General features: G+C 43.2%; 1 protein-coding gene across 1 annotated transcript in view; it reads right to left on the bottom strand.

The window, feature by feature from the left end:
* LOC126161487 (uncharacterized) overlaps nt 1-17,238 on the bottom strand; it is a 279,003-nt gene extending 261,765 nt beyond the window's left edge. Inside the window, exon 1 of the mRNA XM_049917385.1 lies at nt 17,138-17,238. Coding sequence (XP_049773342.1) covers nt 17,138-17,192 — 55 coding nt within the window. The 5' untranslated portion in view covers nt 17,193-17,238. The remainder of the gene's footprint in view (nt 1-17,137) is intronic.
* Between the last annotated feature and the right edge of the window lie 384 nt (nt 17,239-17,622).

Below are 17,622 nucleotides of genomic sequence, written 5' to 3'. Positions count from 1 at the left end.
CTTTCTGCTAACCATATGCTTCCTAGTAGTTAAGAATCTATAGTCGTAGAATCATTTTTTAGCTGGCCGTTGTTGCTACTTGCTGTAACTGCTGTAGTTCGTGTTACGAAGATTTTCTGTGAGGTACGTGGCTTATGAAAAAGAATAGGGTTCCGCTATCGGGATTCGTGATGGAAATGAGTTTAGGCAATTAACAGAGCTGGAGATAGTTTAATATTTTTTTAATTACATATTTTTTGGATCTGTATTATTGTTAGGATTTCTTGCAATTCAGGGCTATTCTTTTCTGTTAATTATTGGAAGTCATGTTATCAATGTATAGCAGTCATACTGCATTGGGCTTGTATATTGTGGGTAATAAATAAATAGGTTAAGTCTGAGTTGTTTTTGTCAGGGAAAATTTTGTAGGTCAGTGTTTAATAAAAAAAATAATTAAAGAGTTAGTTTCATAGCTAATAGCCGCTAATCAAGAGCATAAATTCATAGTTCCTTTATAGTACAGTATTTTAATAAAAAGCAGTCCAAATCACAATAACTTCTTATTTTTTATTATGGTAGCCTGTTTCGGCTTAAACACAATTCTCGGACCCAAGGCTCCAGATGACGTAAGGAGTCGGTGTACTGAGCTGCTCTTTAATACCGAGTGGTACTGTGAGCTGTTACTGACAGGTATCAGTGGGTACTACAGAGCAGCTCAATGCACCTACTACTTACGTCATCTGGAGCGTTTTGTCTGAGGATGGCGTTATAAACCGAAACCGGTTATCATAATTACAAATAAAAAGTATTGATCTTGGATCCATTGTGCACCCGAATAATCTACCACCGCAAGCTGGACGTAGTACTGGTCTGGTATTCAGCCCTTCTGACAGTATAAAGACATTGAAGCCAGTGCATCTTTCAGGAGCCGTTCACTTTTGGCTTTACGAAAGCGATTAAAGTAATGGAGATAGGCAAGTCGTTGCACAATAGTTGTATTGATGGTTCGTTGCCTTGGAAAATGAGTCGATTGAGAGACGTTGCTCAAATCAAAATCATAAGGTGCTCTATAAGAAACGCTTACCACGTTGCGTGGACGTAAGTAGTATAATACTGAATACAAAAAATACATGCATTAATCGACCCAGCTACTTCTCACCATTATAAACATTACGTCCTAATTAAAAGACCAAGATCCAGATAGTAGTGTAAATGGATGGAACGTTCCGACAGGGCTTTGTTAAAGTGACCACAAAACACACGAAACTGCAATGAATACTGCTTTAAGGAAATACTGATGACCCTACGTCTATCCACATCTACGTCTGTGCCATGGTATGAAGTGTGACAGAGGGTACATACTTATTAAAATATTCCGGAATATTGTGTCGTGGTCGGAATAATTTCTCGTTAAAATTCAACGTATTCTACCCCTTGTGGAGAACATCTTGAAGTGGGGTTGTACGAGGGGCGTTCAGTAAGTAATGTAACCCATTTTTTGTCGGCCAGTTTCGGTTGAAAAAATGCAGAATTTGTTGTGGGACATCGTGGAATATTCCCACTTCAGTCCCTGTAGTTATATGACGTTCCGATAGGTGGCAGCGCTATACGTAGCCTTCAAAAGGGAGTTTGTAACGGTGGTATGTTCCAAGCAGAGAGATATCACTGAGTTTCTATTGGCGGAACCGAGAGCAACTATTCATAAGCGCCTGCAGAATATCTACGGAGACCTGACAGTGAACAAAAGCACGGTGAATCGTTGGACGAGGCGTACCTCAAGAAAGGAAGAATGAAGTGACTGTTGGTGTTAAAAACGATCATCCTCTTTACCTCCTCTGCATTACTGCAGATGACGTGTCACTGATCACATTTGTTCTGTGCATGCAGTACACGTGAGGCGCCTAGTTGTTTCCACTGCACTGTGTGGAATACGAAGGTTCTGTTATAGTTCACTAACCTGCTGTCTTCAAGCTGATGTCCCCAGAGCAGAAAACAGCCCGCAGGTCGTAGGTTCTGTATCTTGAGGCTGAAACTGACTTTTAGCGAGGTTCTGTTCTGAAATAATGTATCACTTCTTTGGATGCCACTCGCGTATTTTAATATAGCCACACGAGAAGACTACATGATCTTAATAAAACACCTTTTGATACAGCAAAGTACACGATCAAACACAATGTTTACGAAAATGTATCTTTACATTATTTGTGGCACGTGTCTGTGCCTCATGACTACCGGAGTGAATCTTTTAATACTGAATACTGACAAACACATCCTGCCACAGACAACATGACTGTACATCTCGACTGCCTAATCCGGAGTGACGAAGAGGAACTTAAATAAAAATTGGAAACACATTCTACGACAGACAACATGTCTGTTCTTCTCGACTGCCTAATCCAGAGTGACGAACAGCCGGAAACACTTCGCGCGCCGTACCAGAAAAGGCGTGACCCGAACGGTTCCGAAGTGCTTCGTCTGCAATTTCGTCAATCTTTTGTTTCTGATTTAAATGGTTTTTAATAATTCTAAAATGACTGATTGATAGTCAGCTGTTGAGAGATATGTATATTAAAAAGTGAAGTCATTACCATGTGTAGTTTAACTAATAATAATAACTATACTTTAACATTTTGGCGCCCTTGTTCCGAACACAGCAGCCAATCACAGAGCAGTAGCATTATGCTGGCGGTCCTTTTCACGGGAATGGTAGTGAATCTAACATCTGTCACACGTACCTCACACCACTTTTCGTCATCTATAGACTTCTTGCATCTCTACTGCTCTGGGAACAGCTTCTTGGAGTGTAATATGATGGTTGACTAAGCCAGAAATATTACAGGCGTCTGTCATCGTCACATCAAGGTCGCTCAAAACTGTCTTACTTCCCGTGTGCCGGCCGGCCGGACACAACTGTGATTCCTGCAGTGTGGCAACGTGCGGACGCTCTCATTCGAGGTGACCGACGGATCGTAATGAAAAACATCGCTGCCCAACTGGAGGTCTGTGTTGGTTGTGCTGACACACCAGTGCAACAGTTGGGGTACTCAAAGGTGTGTCCCCGCTGAGTTCCTCACCGACTAACAGAAGATCATGAAGAGCAACGATGGAACATTTGTGCGGAGTTGTCTGCGCCTTACGAGGCTGATTGTGATAATTTTTTGTTGAAGATCGTCACAAGCTGTGAAACATGATTTCATCACTTCGAACTGGAAACAAAACGGCGATCCGTGGATTGGGCCAGACCACCTCTTCTCTGAAGAAAACGTTCAAAGCCTCACCTTCAGCCGCTAAAATCATGGCGACGGTCTTCTGGGACTCTGTAGCGGTTGTTCTGTTTGATGTCCTCCATCATGGTGCAATGATCAGATCTGATGTGTATCGTGCTAGCCCCAGGGAATTGAAGAAACGACTTCAGAGTGCTCGTCGCCACAAAAACTTCTCGTACTCCAAGACAACGCAAGGCCTTGCAGAAGCCTACGCACCCGACAGGAGCTCGGAAAGCTTCTTTGGACTTTTCTTCCTCATCTTCCGGATGTCACGCCTTCCGACTTCCATCTCTTTGGCTCGATGAAGGGTGCACTCCACAGGCAGGAGGATGATGGGGAGGTTATTGATGATACATGACATTGGCTCCGACGTCGACCGTAGAATGGTTCCATGCTGATATACAAGCCCTCCTAGTAAGGTGGCGTAAGGCCGGCATGTTGAACGGAGATAATGTTAAAAAATAGGGTTTTGTAGCCAAAAGAGTCCTTAATACTATGGCCTATTGGCATCCTGAATAAAACCAACCTGCTTTAAGGAACAAAATGTGTTGTATTACATACGAATGCCCCTTGTAGCTTTCTGGAAGGTCCGATGCGAATTTTGGCTCGCTACTGGCAGTAGGAGCATAATTAAACTTTCAATTAACGGCCGACATTTCGCATATTCGTTTACTGATGTGGGAGAATAAGACTTCATCGTTGGAAACATCACTAACTGTAACATTAATCTATTTTTTCTTTTGTCGTGTGACTAGGGCCTCCAGTCGGGTAGCCCGTTCGCAGGATGCAAGTCTTTCGATTTGACGCCACTTCGGCTACTTGCGTGTCGATGGGGATGAAACAACACAACACCCAGTCCCTGAGCGGAGAAAATCTTCGACGTAGCCGGGAATTGAACGCGGGCCCTCAGGACTGACATTCTGTCGCGCTGACCACTCAGCTATTGTGGGCGGACACATTAATTTATGGAAAATGTTGAATACCAGTAGGACTGCAAATGTGGAACAGATGTCAGAGTCATCTCTCATCAGTAGTGCAGTTAAGCGCGGACGATGAAGCACGCTTCCTGCTGCACTGACGGTCGCTGGAACAACTGATGGCCGTATCGCACGGCCGGGACGTGACATCCGCCGAAGCTCGCCGAACGCCGTTCGCTGCGAACAAAGCAACCCACACTCGAGGTCCACGAGAAAGAAAGTGTGTGGCGCGTACGTCACAGCACGTGACAGTGCAGGTCTTACGAGTGCCAGCAGCCGTGTCCGGAGGGGAGCGAATAACTATTTCATAGGAATTTAATAATTATTAACTGTGCTTTTAAATCCTCGCAAGTTGTCGATGACGATTAGCGACCTTTAGTGGGTACCTTTTCAATTAAATACTGATTTCGCATGGGCCCTGCGTGGAGCCGAAAGTTCCCGAAGAGTGGCGGACAAGCCTACTAGTGTGACGTCACAAGTTCGTGCAAGGGCCCGTGCATCTCGTGCATCCCGCTCAGACCACTCTAATTCTCCCTCTGAAAAGGCTGCTCGATGTGGTGAACCATGACCTTGCGCTTACCACATGTGAACAAGGGATGTAAATCAACATACAGGATGTTCAATTTATCTGAAGACATTGAAATATATCGAAAACAACGCATCGGATCAGAAAAAATTATGATTAAATCTTTTTATTTGTTTCGGAGCGGGACATTCAGCGACACCAAGCTAGATACCCTACACCACCCCTCATGTGGAGGTAAGGGGCCACTTTATAATCTCACACGGTAACTCCCATTTCTGATTGCAGATTCAGATTTTACGAAAGAAAACATAAGTTTTGTCTTAAACATTTTTTTGTTTCGTGACACATAGCGCTGTAATCGGAAAAACTAAAATGGAAATAAAACCCTGTCTCAGTACGTTATCGAATGACACTTGAATTAACCTCCCCTAGCTCCACGATGTGAGGGTGGGACAGGAAATTATTTCATAATTTTTAATGGGATTGTAACGTCAGTTATGATAAGTCGTAGTTTGTTTCACGGCCGCATTGGTGCGTCGAGCAATCCCCATTTCGTTTCGTAGGAGGAATATAACATTGAGAACGGGATTTCCAATTAAAAGTTATGAAACAACTGTCTGTCCTATTCTCGCAGCGTGGAGATGGGTCGTTAAATCAAGTGTCATTGGAAAGCATTTTTAAACATACAATTTTCTACCTATTTTGATCTTTTCAAGTACAGCATCATGTCTCGCGAAACGACAAAAATGATGTTTCAGATAAAACTGATGTATTTGTTTCCGTATAATCCAAATCTGCAGCGAAAAATGTGGGTTACCATTCAAAAGTTGGTTGAACTCCCCCCCCCCCCCCCCCTCAATCCACCACCCGTCACCAAACACGGGTTGGAGTAGGAAATTCCAGTTTCGTATCATTGGATGTCTCCCTTTGAGACGTCCAAATTTTAATTATAAACTGAATTATAAATTTTTTGGATCCAGTGTGTCGTTTTCAAGATATTTCAGTGCCTTCAGACAAATTGAACACACTGTATATACTGCCGGAAGAAAATAAAAAAATGAAAATAAAATAAAATAAGATGTGAACCACCCAGAAGGGACGGAGGAAAGGAAATGAAACTTTACGAGCTGAGGAGGTATGCGATGTTATTTCAGTGATTACAATATAGTCAAATTTACAAAGAACTCTGCAGTATGAACTCATTTAACAGTATGACGTGGCACCTCCATAGCCTGGATGCATGAAATGATTCTGTTCTGAGACAAGATAGTCTACAACTAATGTAACAAGGCCTTGTTATCGTCCATTCTAGCACTTCGATGCAACTGACAACCAAGCTGGTCTCTCACATGTTGTGCAGGGGATAGATTAGAGAATCTTCCTGCCACAGGAGTACAATATCATCCAGACAGTTCAAACACTTGTAGACGAGTACTGTCCCGTTGAAAAATAGCACCATGCTACTGTCTCACGAGAGGTAGAACGTGACGACGCAAGATGTCCGTCCAGTACCGTTGTGGCATTTGTGTTCCTCCAATCACTAGCAAACCGTGATCTAGAATCATATCCTCTGGCTCCCAAGGCGCCTGGAGCAACACCGCTGTGCCTCTCCCTAACTTTGGATGAATGAGACCTCTGCCCATGTCTCCGCCATAGTCGCCCACGACGGCTATCCGGGGTAATGTAGAACCTCGATTCATCGCTGAACACGGTGTAACACCATTCATGAGCAGTCCATGTTTCCAGGCTAGGGTCCCGGCCCAGACCCAGCCGTTTGCGTTGTGGTATTGACGGCAGCCTACGCATGTGGGGGTAATTCTCCAGGCCGGCTGCTGCTGGTCTCCAGCCAAGGGTGTGGGGGTGACAAAGGATGTCCTAGGGAGTACTTGTTCTGGGAGGGCAGGCGCAGGCTGAAGAAGCCAGACATGGCAGACTGGAATCTTGACGACAAGTATGACTGCTTCATGTTGCCATGTAGTCTAGCATCGGGTCACTGTCACATCCGACTCCCCCACAAACGTGGCAATTCATGATTCGACCAACCAGCCAAATGGAGATCCACAATGAAGCCTCTTTCAAACTCTTTCAGATGTCTCATATCAGTAAACGGCATCTGTCTGCATTCGTAGTGATCACTGAACATTTGACGCTTATATACCCCTTAGTCCCTACCACGGCCGGTAATAACGATGAAAAAAAAAACGATGAAAAAAGTGCTCTCTGCTGGCCATCCTACCTGTTACAGAGAACTACAATTCAGATGATACACCCGTCGATGGCGTGTATGAGTAGGAGGTTATATTGACATTCTACCATGTCTTCTGGTTGCTTTATTTTTTTGCGGGCAGTACTTAATCAGCGTTTAGTGTTGTTTGTCCGTTCCAGCTCAGAGGGGTATAACATATGCGATGGAAAGGTGCACGTGTCAGTTTACATATGGAAATCGATTAGAGCGGATCAAGGAAAAATTAAACCGACAGAAAGTGAAAAAGGTTCAAGTGAAAGTGAATTGTTTAATGTAGTGAACAGTGTAGTAAGAGAAATTTCAGTTTATTAAGTAATACTAACATTCAAGTAAATGCCGAAAAGTTGGAGTGGAGATCTTGCCTGCGCTGAAAAGAAAAGAAGGAGAAGAAATGAAACTGTTGAAAAGCCAGAATCATTTTTTCATCATTTTTATTTGCAGCTCCTTGTGTTGGACGTGTTTGGAGTTAGAATTGCTGGGTGTGAGGTCCGCCAGTTATGCAAAACACCGTTTTTTTTAGTACCCAAACATGTTTCGGCACCACTGTGCCATCATCAGTGGGTTTTCATTTTTATTTATTGTGTAATTTTCAACTTCAGAGCGAAAGAGAATGAATAGACTGAGAGCAAACTTAAAAGATGAACAACGAGATGAAATTACAGAGGAGGTTCGAGTGATACACTCACCAGGTAGCCGTAGAGAAACTGCTCAAGAAATCAGATTACGAACTGACCCAAGTAGAATTGCAATGAGTTTAGTTCGTGGAGGATGACGACCGCAAGCACATGAGCAAAACATTAGTGTATGAGATGCGCAAAGAAAAATAAGTAGATATTACATCTTGGCAGGTGAAAAATTCCGTTACAACACGGCTAAAGAGTACAAAAAACACGTTGTCATTGGTAAAATAAATCAAGTATACCACTTCTGCGATGCCAAGAAATTTAGTAGAGAAATAGCAGGAATGTGTTGTGTGAGTGGCAAAATTTCGTTAGCACTATTGGAAGTTCTGTTGAGTACTTCAATGGATTTAAGAGTACTTAACAGTATTTTTGAGCATTCGACATATTTTTGAGGGTGAAATTCTAATTTGTTAACGATTTTTAGTGTGTTCATTTTTACGATGTTTTCGAATGTTCTCGGATGATCTGGAACGTTACCAGAAAACAAATAAAATAAAGACGTGTGAGGTGGGTCTCTTTCACGTAGATAAAAAAGGTTTTACTTGCTATGGCAGGACCAGACAGCCATAAAATATAGGAATTGCACAAAGAGCTGTCGCTGTTTTCTGTGGAATCGTTACGTACCATGTCCATATGTCCATATGTCCATCTTGCGACGTATTGTGGGATAACAGCTTTTACTATAACTTTATATAGCACGCATGACACGTTTAGCAGTATACGTCCTATTTTATTGGCAATCGATTACCATCTTCAGGCCCCTTCTGAGATTCACAGTTCGTTGAACTTGATTGCCTCCGCCTATCAGAATACTGATGTTCAGACATTCGGTGTGCCGTACTGGGTAATGGCTCAAGCCTGTGAATTCACAATGAACAAGATCATAGTCATGGGGCAGTCAACGTTAACAAGCAGTACATTGCACAATGTTCCTAAAATGATTCAATGTGACACCGAAATCGATTTCAAATAAAATAAGAACTGCAAATACATCTGAAAGTGTCAACCGTAGTACATAAAAATAATGCACTATAGTCATGCCATGAGATATCCGCAAGTGGTGAAGTCCTTGTGGCAATCGTCAGCCATCTCTGTGGTAATTCAGGCTGACTTACGAAAAAAAAACTGCTGCAACTTCTCCTGGCATGGATATAGTACCATTGTAAAATTTGAAATGTAAATGACACAATTCTCTCTCTCTCTCTCTCTCTCTCTCTCTCTCTCTCTCTCTCTCTCTCTCTCACACACACACACACACACACACACACACACACACACACACTACCACTTTTCCGTTGCACTCGACATGGAGGTATTCGTAACCTCATGGCCGCAGAATTTCGTAATTTACAATTCACAGCGCAATTGAATTCCCTCCCCACTTTGAACCCAGCGCCTGTTTGTGCCATAGTTGGAGGTGCACTTATCTGCTAGTTTTGCGGATGCAGAGCCACGCCAAGATGAGGTGTGCCCAAGAGGTACAGCAGTGGGAAGTCTGATGATCGGAACTGTAGTGACAGTTACATCTTGGAGCTAGCACCTGAGTCCACGGACAGTGGCGGGCATGTCGTTGGTGGTACACTGGGGACATGCATGGGATACTGGCTGAGCTTGTTTGTGAGCTGGCCTTACTGACCCAGGGTCGCCAGTGTCGATGCAGCTCCCTTTGGACTGCCAACAGACAAGCCACTGTCGCCACGATATTGACGGCCACAGTGGAGCAGAGGGAGTTCAGAACGGCCAGCGACAGAGAACACTACTAGCGACTGGGAGTATGAGAAGAGCCACCAGGAGAGGCGAAGCAGGTAGGGTGGGGTGCAGTAACGTGGCAGCCGGGTGGACAGACAGCCGTGGCTGGTGGTGCCCCGCTGTCAGCTTGGAGCATTGTTTCATATAAAGCAACGGAAGGTGCTTGGCTTTGCGGTTCCTGGGAACCCAGAAAAGCTAGGTGTGAAGAGTTGGTCGCTGTGGCGTGTTTTCGGATACGACAGAGGAGACTGAGTGTGGCGTGACCTGTGCTTAGCCTGTAATACATATGACCGAGTCACGGCTGGCCTACTTAAGTCATCTATTTGTTATGAAACTTCCTGGCAGATTAAAACTGTGTGCCGGGCCGAGACTCGAACTCGGGACCTTTGCCTTGCGTGGGCAAGTGTTCTACCATCTGAGCTACCCAACCACAACTCACGCCAGGTCCTCACAGCTTTACTTCTGCCAGTACCTCGTCTCCTACGTTCCAAACTTTACAGAAGCTCTTCCGCGAACCCTGCAGAATTAGCACTCCTTAAAGAAACGATATGGCGGAGACATGGCTTAGCCACAGTCTGGGGGATGTTTCCAGAATGAGATTTTCACTCTGCAGCGGAGTGTGTGCTGATATGAAACTTCCAGAGCACTGGCCCGCGAAAGGCAAAGGTCACGAGTTCGAGTCTCGGCCCGGCACACAGTTTTAACCTGCCAGGAAGTTTTATATCAGCGCACACTCCGCTACAGAGTGAAAATCTCATTCTGGAAACCTATTTGTTATATTTCAGAAACACAACGAGGCTGCTGTTGAGTCTCGTGTATTTAGCTGAAGTAGTTCTACTTGATCGAAGTGACTCTAGCGAGATTTTACTTGCTATTTCTGTTGTATTCCATGGTTTTATTGTTTTTACCTTTTGTGTACTTCAGGGTGTACATATGGCTGGTTTTATTGTGAATTTTGTCTGTCTTGTATTAGTTGTTTAGTATTAAATAAAGCGTCAGATTTGGTTTGGTAAAGTTTAGCATTTAGTTCTTGGACACCACCTCATACTGAGTATTCTCGTAGTCTCCTTGATGTTGTTTGTGTATATTAATTCATGCCCCTTTTATTGTAAAGCTAAGTCAGTCCGGAGGAGCTAATTGTTTGAAACTCTGTCGAATGATATTAGATAATAGTATTTTGTTATTTATTAAATTAATCTGTGCCCCCTTTATTGTAAAGTGTTTGTTTCTAACGTGGCAAATTTTATGCAGGTGCATTACCTTGTATTAGGTTTTAAGTGATATTTTGTTAATCTCGGTGCTGGGTTCTCTGGTTGTTTTTTTTTTTTTATGGCTCTGAGCACTATGGGACTTAACTTCTGAGGTCATCAGTCCCCTAGAACTTAGAACTACTTAAACCTAACTAACCTAAGGACATCACACACATCCATGCCCGACGCAGGATTCGAACCTGCGACCTTAGCGGTCGCGCGGTTTCAGACTGTAGCGCCTAGAACCGCTCGGCCATCCCGGCCGGCTTTTATGTGATCTCTGGGCTTTTTACACTTATTAATAAACTGAATTAAACTTCGTTAAGAGCTTACACTCACACGAACCACAGCCGCTTTGCACTCCTACCATTTCCTGAACCACGAGCCCTTCTTGACAAGCAGAAGCTCCTTCTTTTCTTTTTCCAGTTTCTCGATGGAGTCGGCATTGTTATATGGCTTGTGGCAATATTACTGGTAGTTGGTGGCTTCATATACCTCCTGACGCTACTTGACCAGCAGAATGTTATGTGTTAAATCCGAAACTGAGCGAATTACTCGGCCACACACACTTTCGTCATTCTGTGTTTCACAAGGTGCTTCTAAATATTATGGTAAGTGATATTCGTTTAAAAAATCAGAAGACAAGAAAAATTTCTGAGCAAGGTAGGGCAGTGGTTAACATAATTGTGTCGTATTTGGAGCGACAGAGGTTCAAGTCCCTGTCCGGCCACCTAGATTTATGTTTTTCGTGATTTCCCTAAATCGCTCCAGGCAAATGCCAAGATGGTTCCAATGACCTTAGTGTCGACGGGATGTTAAACTGTAATCTTCCTTCATACCTTTTATGCGAACAAAATACCATTATAAGCAATGTATTTTTGTATGTGGTGTCCCATAGCTTATAAGCATTTGAAAAAATGGTAAAGAATACAGACAGAAGTTGATACGAGTTAATGAGGGGAAAACGAGGACGGGCTGAATCGTGAATTGGTGTTGTGTTGGGGAGAGAGACCTACTAGGCCAATCTATGCGGCTGTGTTAGCCGTACTGCCAAGGTGACACAGTAGTTATCACATCTGCCTCGTGAGGAGAAGACCTGGTTTCGAATCCCAGCATTTGTACAAATTTTAATCCAGTGCTTCCACCTGTATTCATTATCATAGATAAAGTTGAGACTTAACACGTCTCTGCGCCACATATAACGTCATTTGATTAACATATCATCTCAGCCTGACGTACTGGCAGGATTATCCTCTTTTTGGCTCAATGCTAAAGCGCTATTCCAATATTAGAAGGCCTCTGCAAAACTAATATGCGTTAAGAAGAGGGACATCGAGATGGACTGAGGCGTGGAGTCTGTGTTTGGGAGGGAGACGTACTAAGGCAATCCATACAGCTGTGTTAGCAGTTGTGTCAGGGTGACGCAGCGGTTAGTGCATCTGCCATCTTAGTAGAATATCCAGTGTCGAATCCCGGTCTTGATGCAAGTTTTAATTAATTGCTTCAGCCTCTATTCATTATCATAGATAAAGTTGAGACTTAACACGTCTGTGAAACATGGTGTACAGATCCTGAGGTCTAGTTTTGTTAAACTTTGATGACATGAGAGCTTCACAAAATGGTTGTGATGGTGAAATATTTGCAGACGCACACTGAAAAAGCCCAGTAACGATGTAGACCTTGTGGCGTGTTCTCATTCACTGCGTCCAGTGATCAGTGATCACTAAGCTATAACAGACATCTACGTACATGCACTAAAGAAGAAACAGACATAAAAATTATGTACAAAAATATTACTGACGGCGTATGTCCGTTTTCTTCATCAATATCCCAGTAATACAAACACAGACAATTCATTAGCAACATTTTATTCATGAAAGTCATTCCATTTTCAGGATGAAGTTTGCTATTCTCTTGTCCGATGTACCTTTAATGATACCGCTGTCAAAGGATGTATGGCGATCCGGGAGCCTATAGACCGATAATACGAATGCGCTGAGTACACCGGACTTCACGGCGGCTATAACTGGTAGGATATGGATGGGATAGCTTCCTGCATCCACCATTAAAAAGAAACTACGCGAACATCAAGCGCAACTCAAGTGCGTCTTACGTCTATGGAATCTCTGTATTTTGAAAAGAAACTGTTTGTTAAGTGTAAAACAGACAGATATCATTAACAGAATTCGAGACTGAAAGTATAATTATTACGATCTTACCCATTCTTTCATTCAATACGTCATATTGTACTCATACTCATACGAGTCGTTCAACAGTAGCAAGGGCACCAACCCAATCATCATCACCGATGTCATGTTGATGCATGTTGTAAGCAGGGGTTGGCCTTAAACGAAAGTGGGAGAGCAAAACCTGTGAAGCTTTTAGAAGAAAGTAGCATTTTTAGCGCTAGATGGGCGAGATATGAGGCATTTGTGTCGGCGTAGTGTCCATGCAGCGACAGACGCTGCGGAAAGAATACGGAACGATAACCCAAGGGTCGTTGGGTCGACTCACTATGTGGAAACCTTTTTTTTTTATTCTCAATTTTTACCTAAATTATAGAGAAAATAAACAGAAATAAAGCTCAGTGTACGGCATTTTTAATATTTTCATTAAAGGCATGACAAGAAAAGGCAAAAACAAATTTGGGATTGCAAATAAATTTCCAGGAAGGTATTGTAGGGCGTACACGAGAACTCTGTATACAAAATTAGAGTCTTTTATTATTTCATAACTGATTATTTACAGTGCTGTGGTGATATTAATCGAAAACACTGGGCACTTACTGTTCACTTGCAGCTGCCGAGGGCTGCTCGAAAATCAACGGAAGCCCTGTAGGTTGTAATTACAATCCGTACTTGGAAAGTTACTCGCAGAGTCCTTGAGGACGCTGTAAGTCAGTCTTTTCTTGGGAATTATTTTGCAGTACAAATTTCTTTTGCCTTTCCTTTTCATGGCTTTTATGAAGATATTAATAAATACAATATACTGGGCATTACTTCGGTTTATGTGCAGTGTAAGTAAAGTAAAAATTGCAAATAAAAAATGGAAAAAAGCTTCTGGATTGGGAGTCGACTCCCAGACCCTCGGATGTAAATAGCTAGTGTATCAACCGACGCACACGAACACTCAAAAAGCTTCACCTTCTGGAATTTCCACTTATGTCACTTTCTTGTCAGGCCAAGCCCCGCACATATCATATATCATAAATCAGTGATTACGAGTAGGCGTGGTACTCTTGTGAGTGATACGGTAGTCAAAAGTAAACAAAAAACAATTGCGCTTCACAGTTCCCTCTGCCAAGAGCGAGATACGTTTAACCGGCAACATCGTCAGTGTGTAGTGGAATAGAATGTGCTTTTTTCGATGGAAATATGCTTTCGATAAATGCAGTCCTACTACGAACGGTAGAAGTGAGTTTATACTAGGAATCTGCTAGTCAAACTAAAGGCCAGAGATAAGAACGCTTCCTTGCGATTACACGGGTGGGAAACGTGGTTACCAATTGACTCCACAACAATGGAAGAGCGTTATTTGAACTGACAGACTACGATACTGACTTTGACTGTCTGTTAGACGCGTTTGGTCGCACTGAGTAAGTACCAGAGGACATTGCTCTGACTGCAAAATTTGACGGACATCATAGGAAGGACGTATATTTTGTAATTTGGTCTCGATCCATCTCTCGATCCATCAGTATTAGTCCTTATAAACTTCAGTTACGAAGCCTACCAGGACTCACTGGATAACTATTTGCCTCCAGTATTGGTCAACAATTACGAACCAGAACTTCCCATTTTTACCATTACTGCTCAGTAACGCAAGGGAGACTTCCAAACTCTATAATTACCCAAGTTAGCCCTCAAAACTAGTGCAGCACATTTCGCAGCTTTGCGGGAGGAACAGAAGAAAACATCGGTTTACGTGTGCCGCAACACTGTAGATAGTCTCTCGGTGTGGCATTCGTAGACGCTGTGGTAATAAGGGCAGCTGTACGTCGTATGGCATTGTGACCTCTCTAAATAAGCAACTTGCTTCCAAACTCTGACTTTCAACTGAAATATGGCGTACATCGAATGTGACGATGTACCTTAATGTAAAATTCTGAATGCTGCAATTCAGCAGATATAGGCCTGTAAGCAATACTAATAGGAAATACACTTGCTGGAGGTAACTTCGCGAATAGCTCCCAGGAAACCAACAAAGCGTAGAAAACTATTATTCGTGCATATATAGAGCAAATACAAAGAAAAAGTGTAGTAGTATTAACGGTACGCAAAAGTGGCAGCTATTTTCCGTATAGTGATCAAAAAGTTTACGATTGAGAGCGTTGCTGCAGCTTACTTGCAACCCAGGGCGACTGATGCGGCTATGTTGCACCGACATGCAGGCAAGGTGATAGTGTGGCCTTCGAACGATAGTAAATTCCTTGTCTTCTAAAATACTGAAGCAAGTATATGGAAGAACTTTTCAAACGATTCTTTGAGACTTATGAAAGGAGGAGCACAATTAAATAACGCTTCTGAATGTTGGCAGTGAATGTTCTTGCAGAAAATGTGAATGATCCGGATGTGAGGATCATTTCTTCTGCCATATACTGTTTCAGACCAGCTAGTCTTTGTTTACATAGCAACAGAGCTGAAACTGCTGTGTTTCAGCAATGGGCACCTCCGTATATAGCAAAATTACTGGCTGATTTGTAGTAAAACGTTTCACTGCAAACGCTGACATACGTTGCATTTTAAATTCAAAGAGCACCGAGATGTCGCAGAAGGATGTACGTCGGACCACACAAAAATTATTGATTCTATACAGGGTGTTACAAAAAGGTACGGCCAAACTTTCAAGAAACATTCTTCACACACAAAGAAAGAAAATTAGTTATGTGGACATGTGTCCGGAAACGCTTACTTTCCATGTTAGAGCTCATTTTATTACTTCCCTTCAAATCACATTAATCATGGAATGGAAACACACAGCAACAGAACGTACCAGCGTGACTTCAAACACTTTGTTACAGGAAATGTTCAAAATGTCCTCCGTTAGCGAGGATACATACATCCACCCTAAATGAAAGTCAAGAGGGTTGAGGTCAGGAGAGCGTGGAGGCCAAGGAATTGGTCCGCCTCTACCAATCCATCGGTCACCGAATCTGTTGTTGAGAAGCGTACGAACACCTAGACAGAAATGTGCAGGAGCTCCATCGTGCATGAACCACATGTTGTGTCATACTTGTAAAGGTACATGTTCTAGCAGCACAGGTAGAGTATCCCGTATGAAATCATGACGGTGAATCGAGGAAGTACAGTACATACTGACGAAACTAAAATGAGCTCTAACATGGAAATTAAGCGTTTCCGGACACATGTCTACATAACATCTTTTCTTTATTTGTGTGTGAGGAATGTTTCCTGAAAGTTTGGCCGTACCTTTTTGTAACACCCTGTATATCGGTAGACAAAAAAGTTGGCAGCATGGAGCATACTGAAAACTACCGTCTTTATACGCCATCAGTCCTTTCTAAAATATTTGAGGATAACAGTCTAGGTGGCTCACCAAACGTACAGGGGGAAACTATCCGTTTATGAGGGAAAAACATTAGGTATCAAGTTTAAACTGCATCAGAATAAAAGGAAAAGTAAGACATATTTTCAGTAGCTGGCGCACCACAGATCGGACTTACATGTCGGAAATTATATTATTGCTACCAGTTCCGGTGATCAGAAATCACGATCAGACACAGGAAATTTTAAATACATACATGAAGTTCAACCCCGCTCTGTCATGCGTCAGAAACTGACACTGGACGTGACGCTTACAATATTAAAACACTGTATCTTCTGCACAAAGTTTCCTCTGTCTTACGATGCTTTTTGAAAATTTTCGAAATTGTCAGCAGTGACGAATGTCTTCCAGAGCAGCTCATGATTGTACAATATGATTTTCGATATGAAAAGTTAGACGAAAACTTAACGGTAAAAACCGTCTACGTTTACAGTGTTTTCACCACCCCAGAGTACGTTTCAAAGTCACAGTTTCATCGTCAGGGCTTCAGTGTACATATAAGGATATCAACATGCCAGATACCCGTAGCTGTGTATTCACAAATGCAGTTTGCGAAATGGTGGTAATTATATATTCTACAACAATTTCGTAAATTTTTAAAAATGCACTACATATCCGACATGAGAGTACATGTATCTGGCGTGTTGACATTCCTATATAGAAAAAGAAGTCCATACAGTGAAGCTGGGTACCCTGCCATGGTAAAAACAATGATAATGTAGATGGTTTTTATTATTAACTTTATAATTAATTTTATGCTCTCGGTTTGTTAAGAATAGCCGCTGTAGTTCCCATGACATCTGAAGGGCAAGAGGAAGCAAGAATGGAATTTTGAGGAGTAGTAAACTATCAGGTGGGCAGCACGGTGGGACAGTGAGGAGTGGCAGGTGTTGTTACCTGTGGGAGCTAGTGCGGCGCACACGAGGACGGCAGCGAAGACGGCGCGCAGCATGCTGGCGGGGGCAGCTGCTGGCGTGCGGAGGCGGCGGCGGCGGCGGCAGCGGCGAGCAGCCGAGTGAGGCGGCCGGGGGCAGATGCGCCGGGCGCCGCCCCCACCACGACACGCCACCGGCTGCGCGCGCAGCCTGCCGGCGCACCGCCCGAGTTATTGCCGCTCGCCTTACCCCGCCCGGCGACCAACAAAACAAAAGCGCAGCACACACACGCACCTGCGACGTGCTTGGACGAGCGCGGCGACTGAAGCCCGTTTTGCACGGGCGACTTTCAGGTCAAAATCGACTACTCGTGGTGGGTGAGCATCATCTTCCCCTTACATCGTAGATATTAACAGAGTGATACCGTGATGGTGTTACAAACTTTCAGAGTTGACAGAGAAGGGAAAATGTACCGAGTGGTTACAATTAAACTGACGGTGTTCCGAA

This window comes from Schistocerca cancellata, chromosome 2 (genome assembly GCF_023864275.1).
Source record: "Schistocerca cancellata isolate TAMUIC-IGC-003103 chromosome 2, iqSchCanc2.1, whole genome shotgun sequence".
NCBI lineage: Eukaryota > Metazoa > Arthropoda > Insecta > Orthoptera > Acrididae > Schistocerca > Schistocerca cancellata.
The sequence above is the reverse complement of the archived record's forward strand: the minus strand, read 5'-3'. Positions and strand labels throughout refer to the sequence as shown.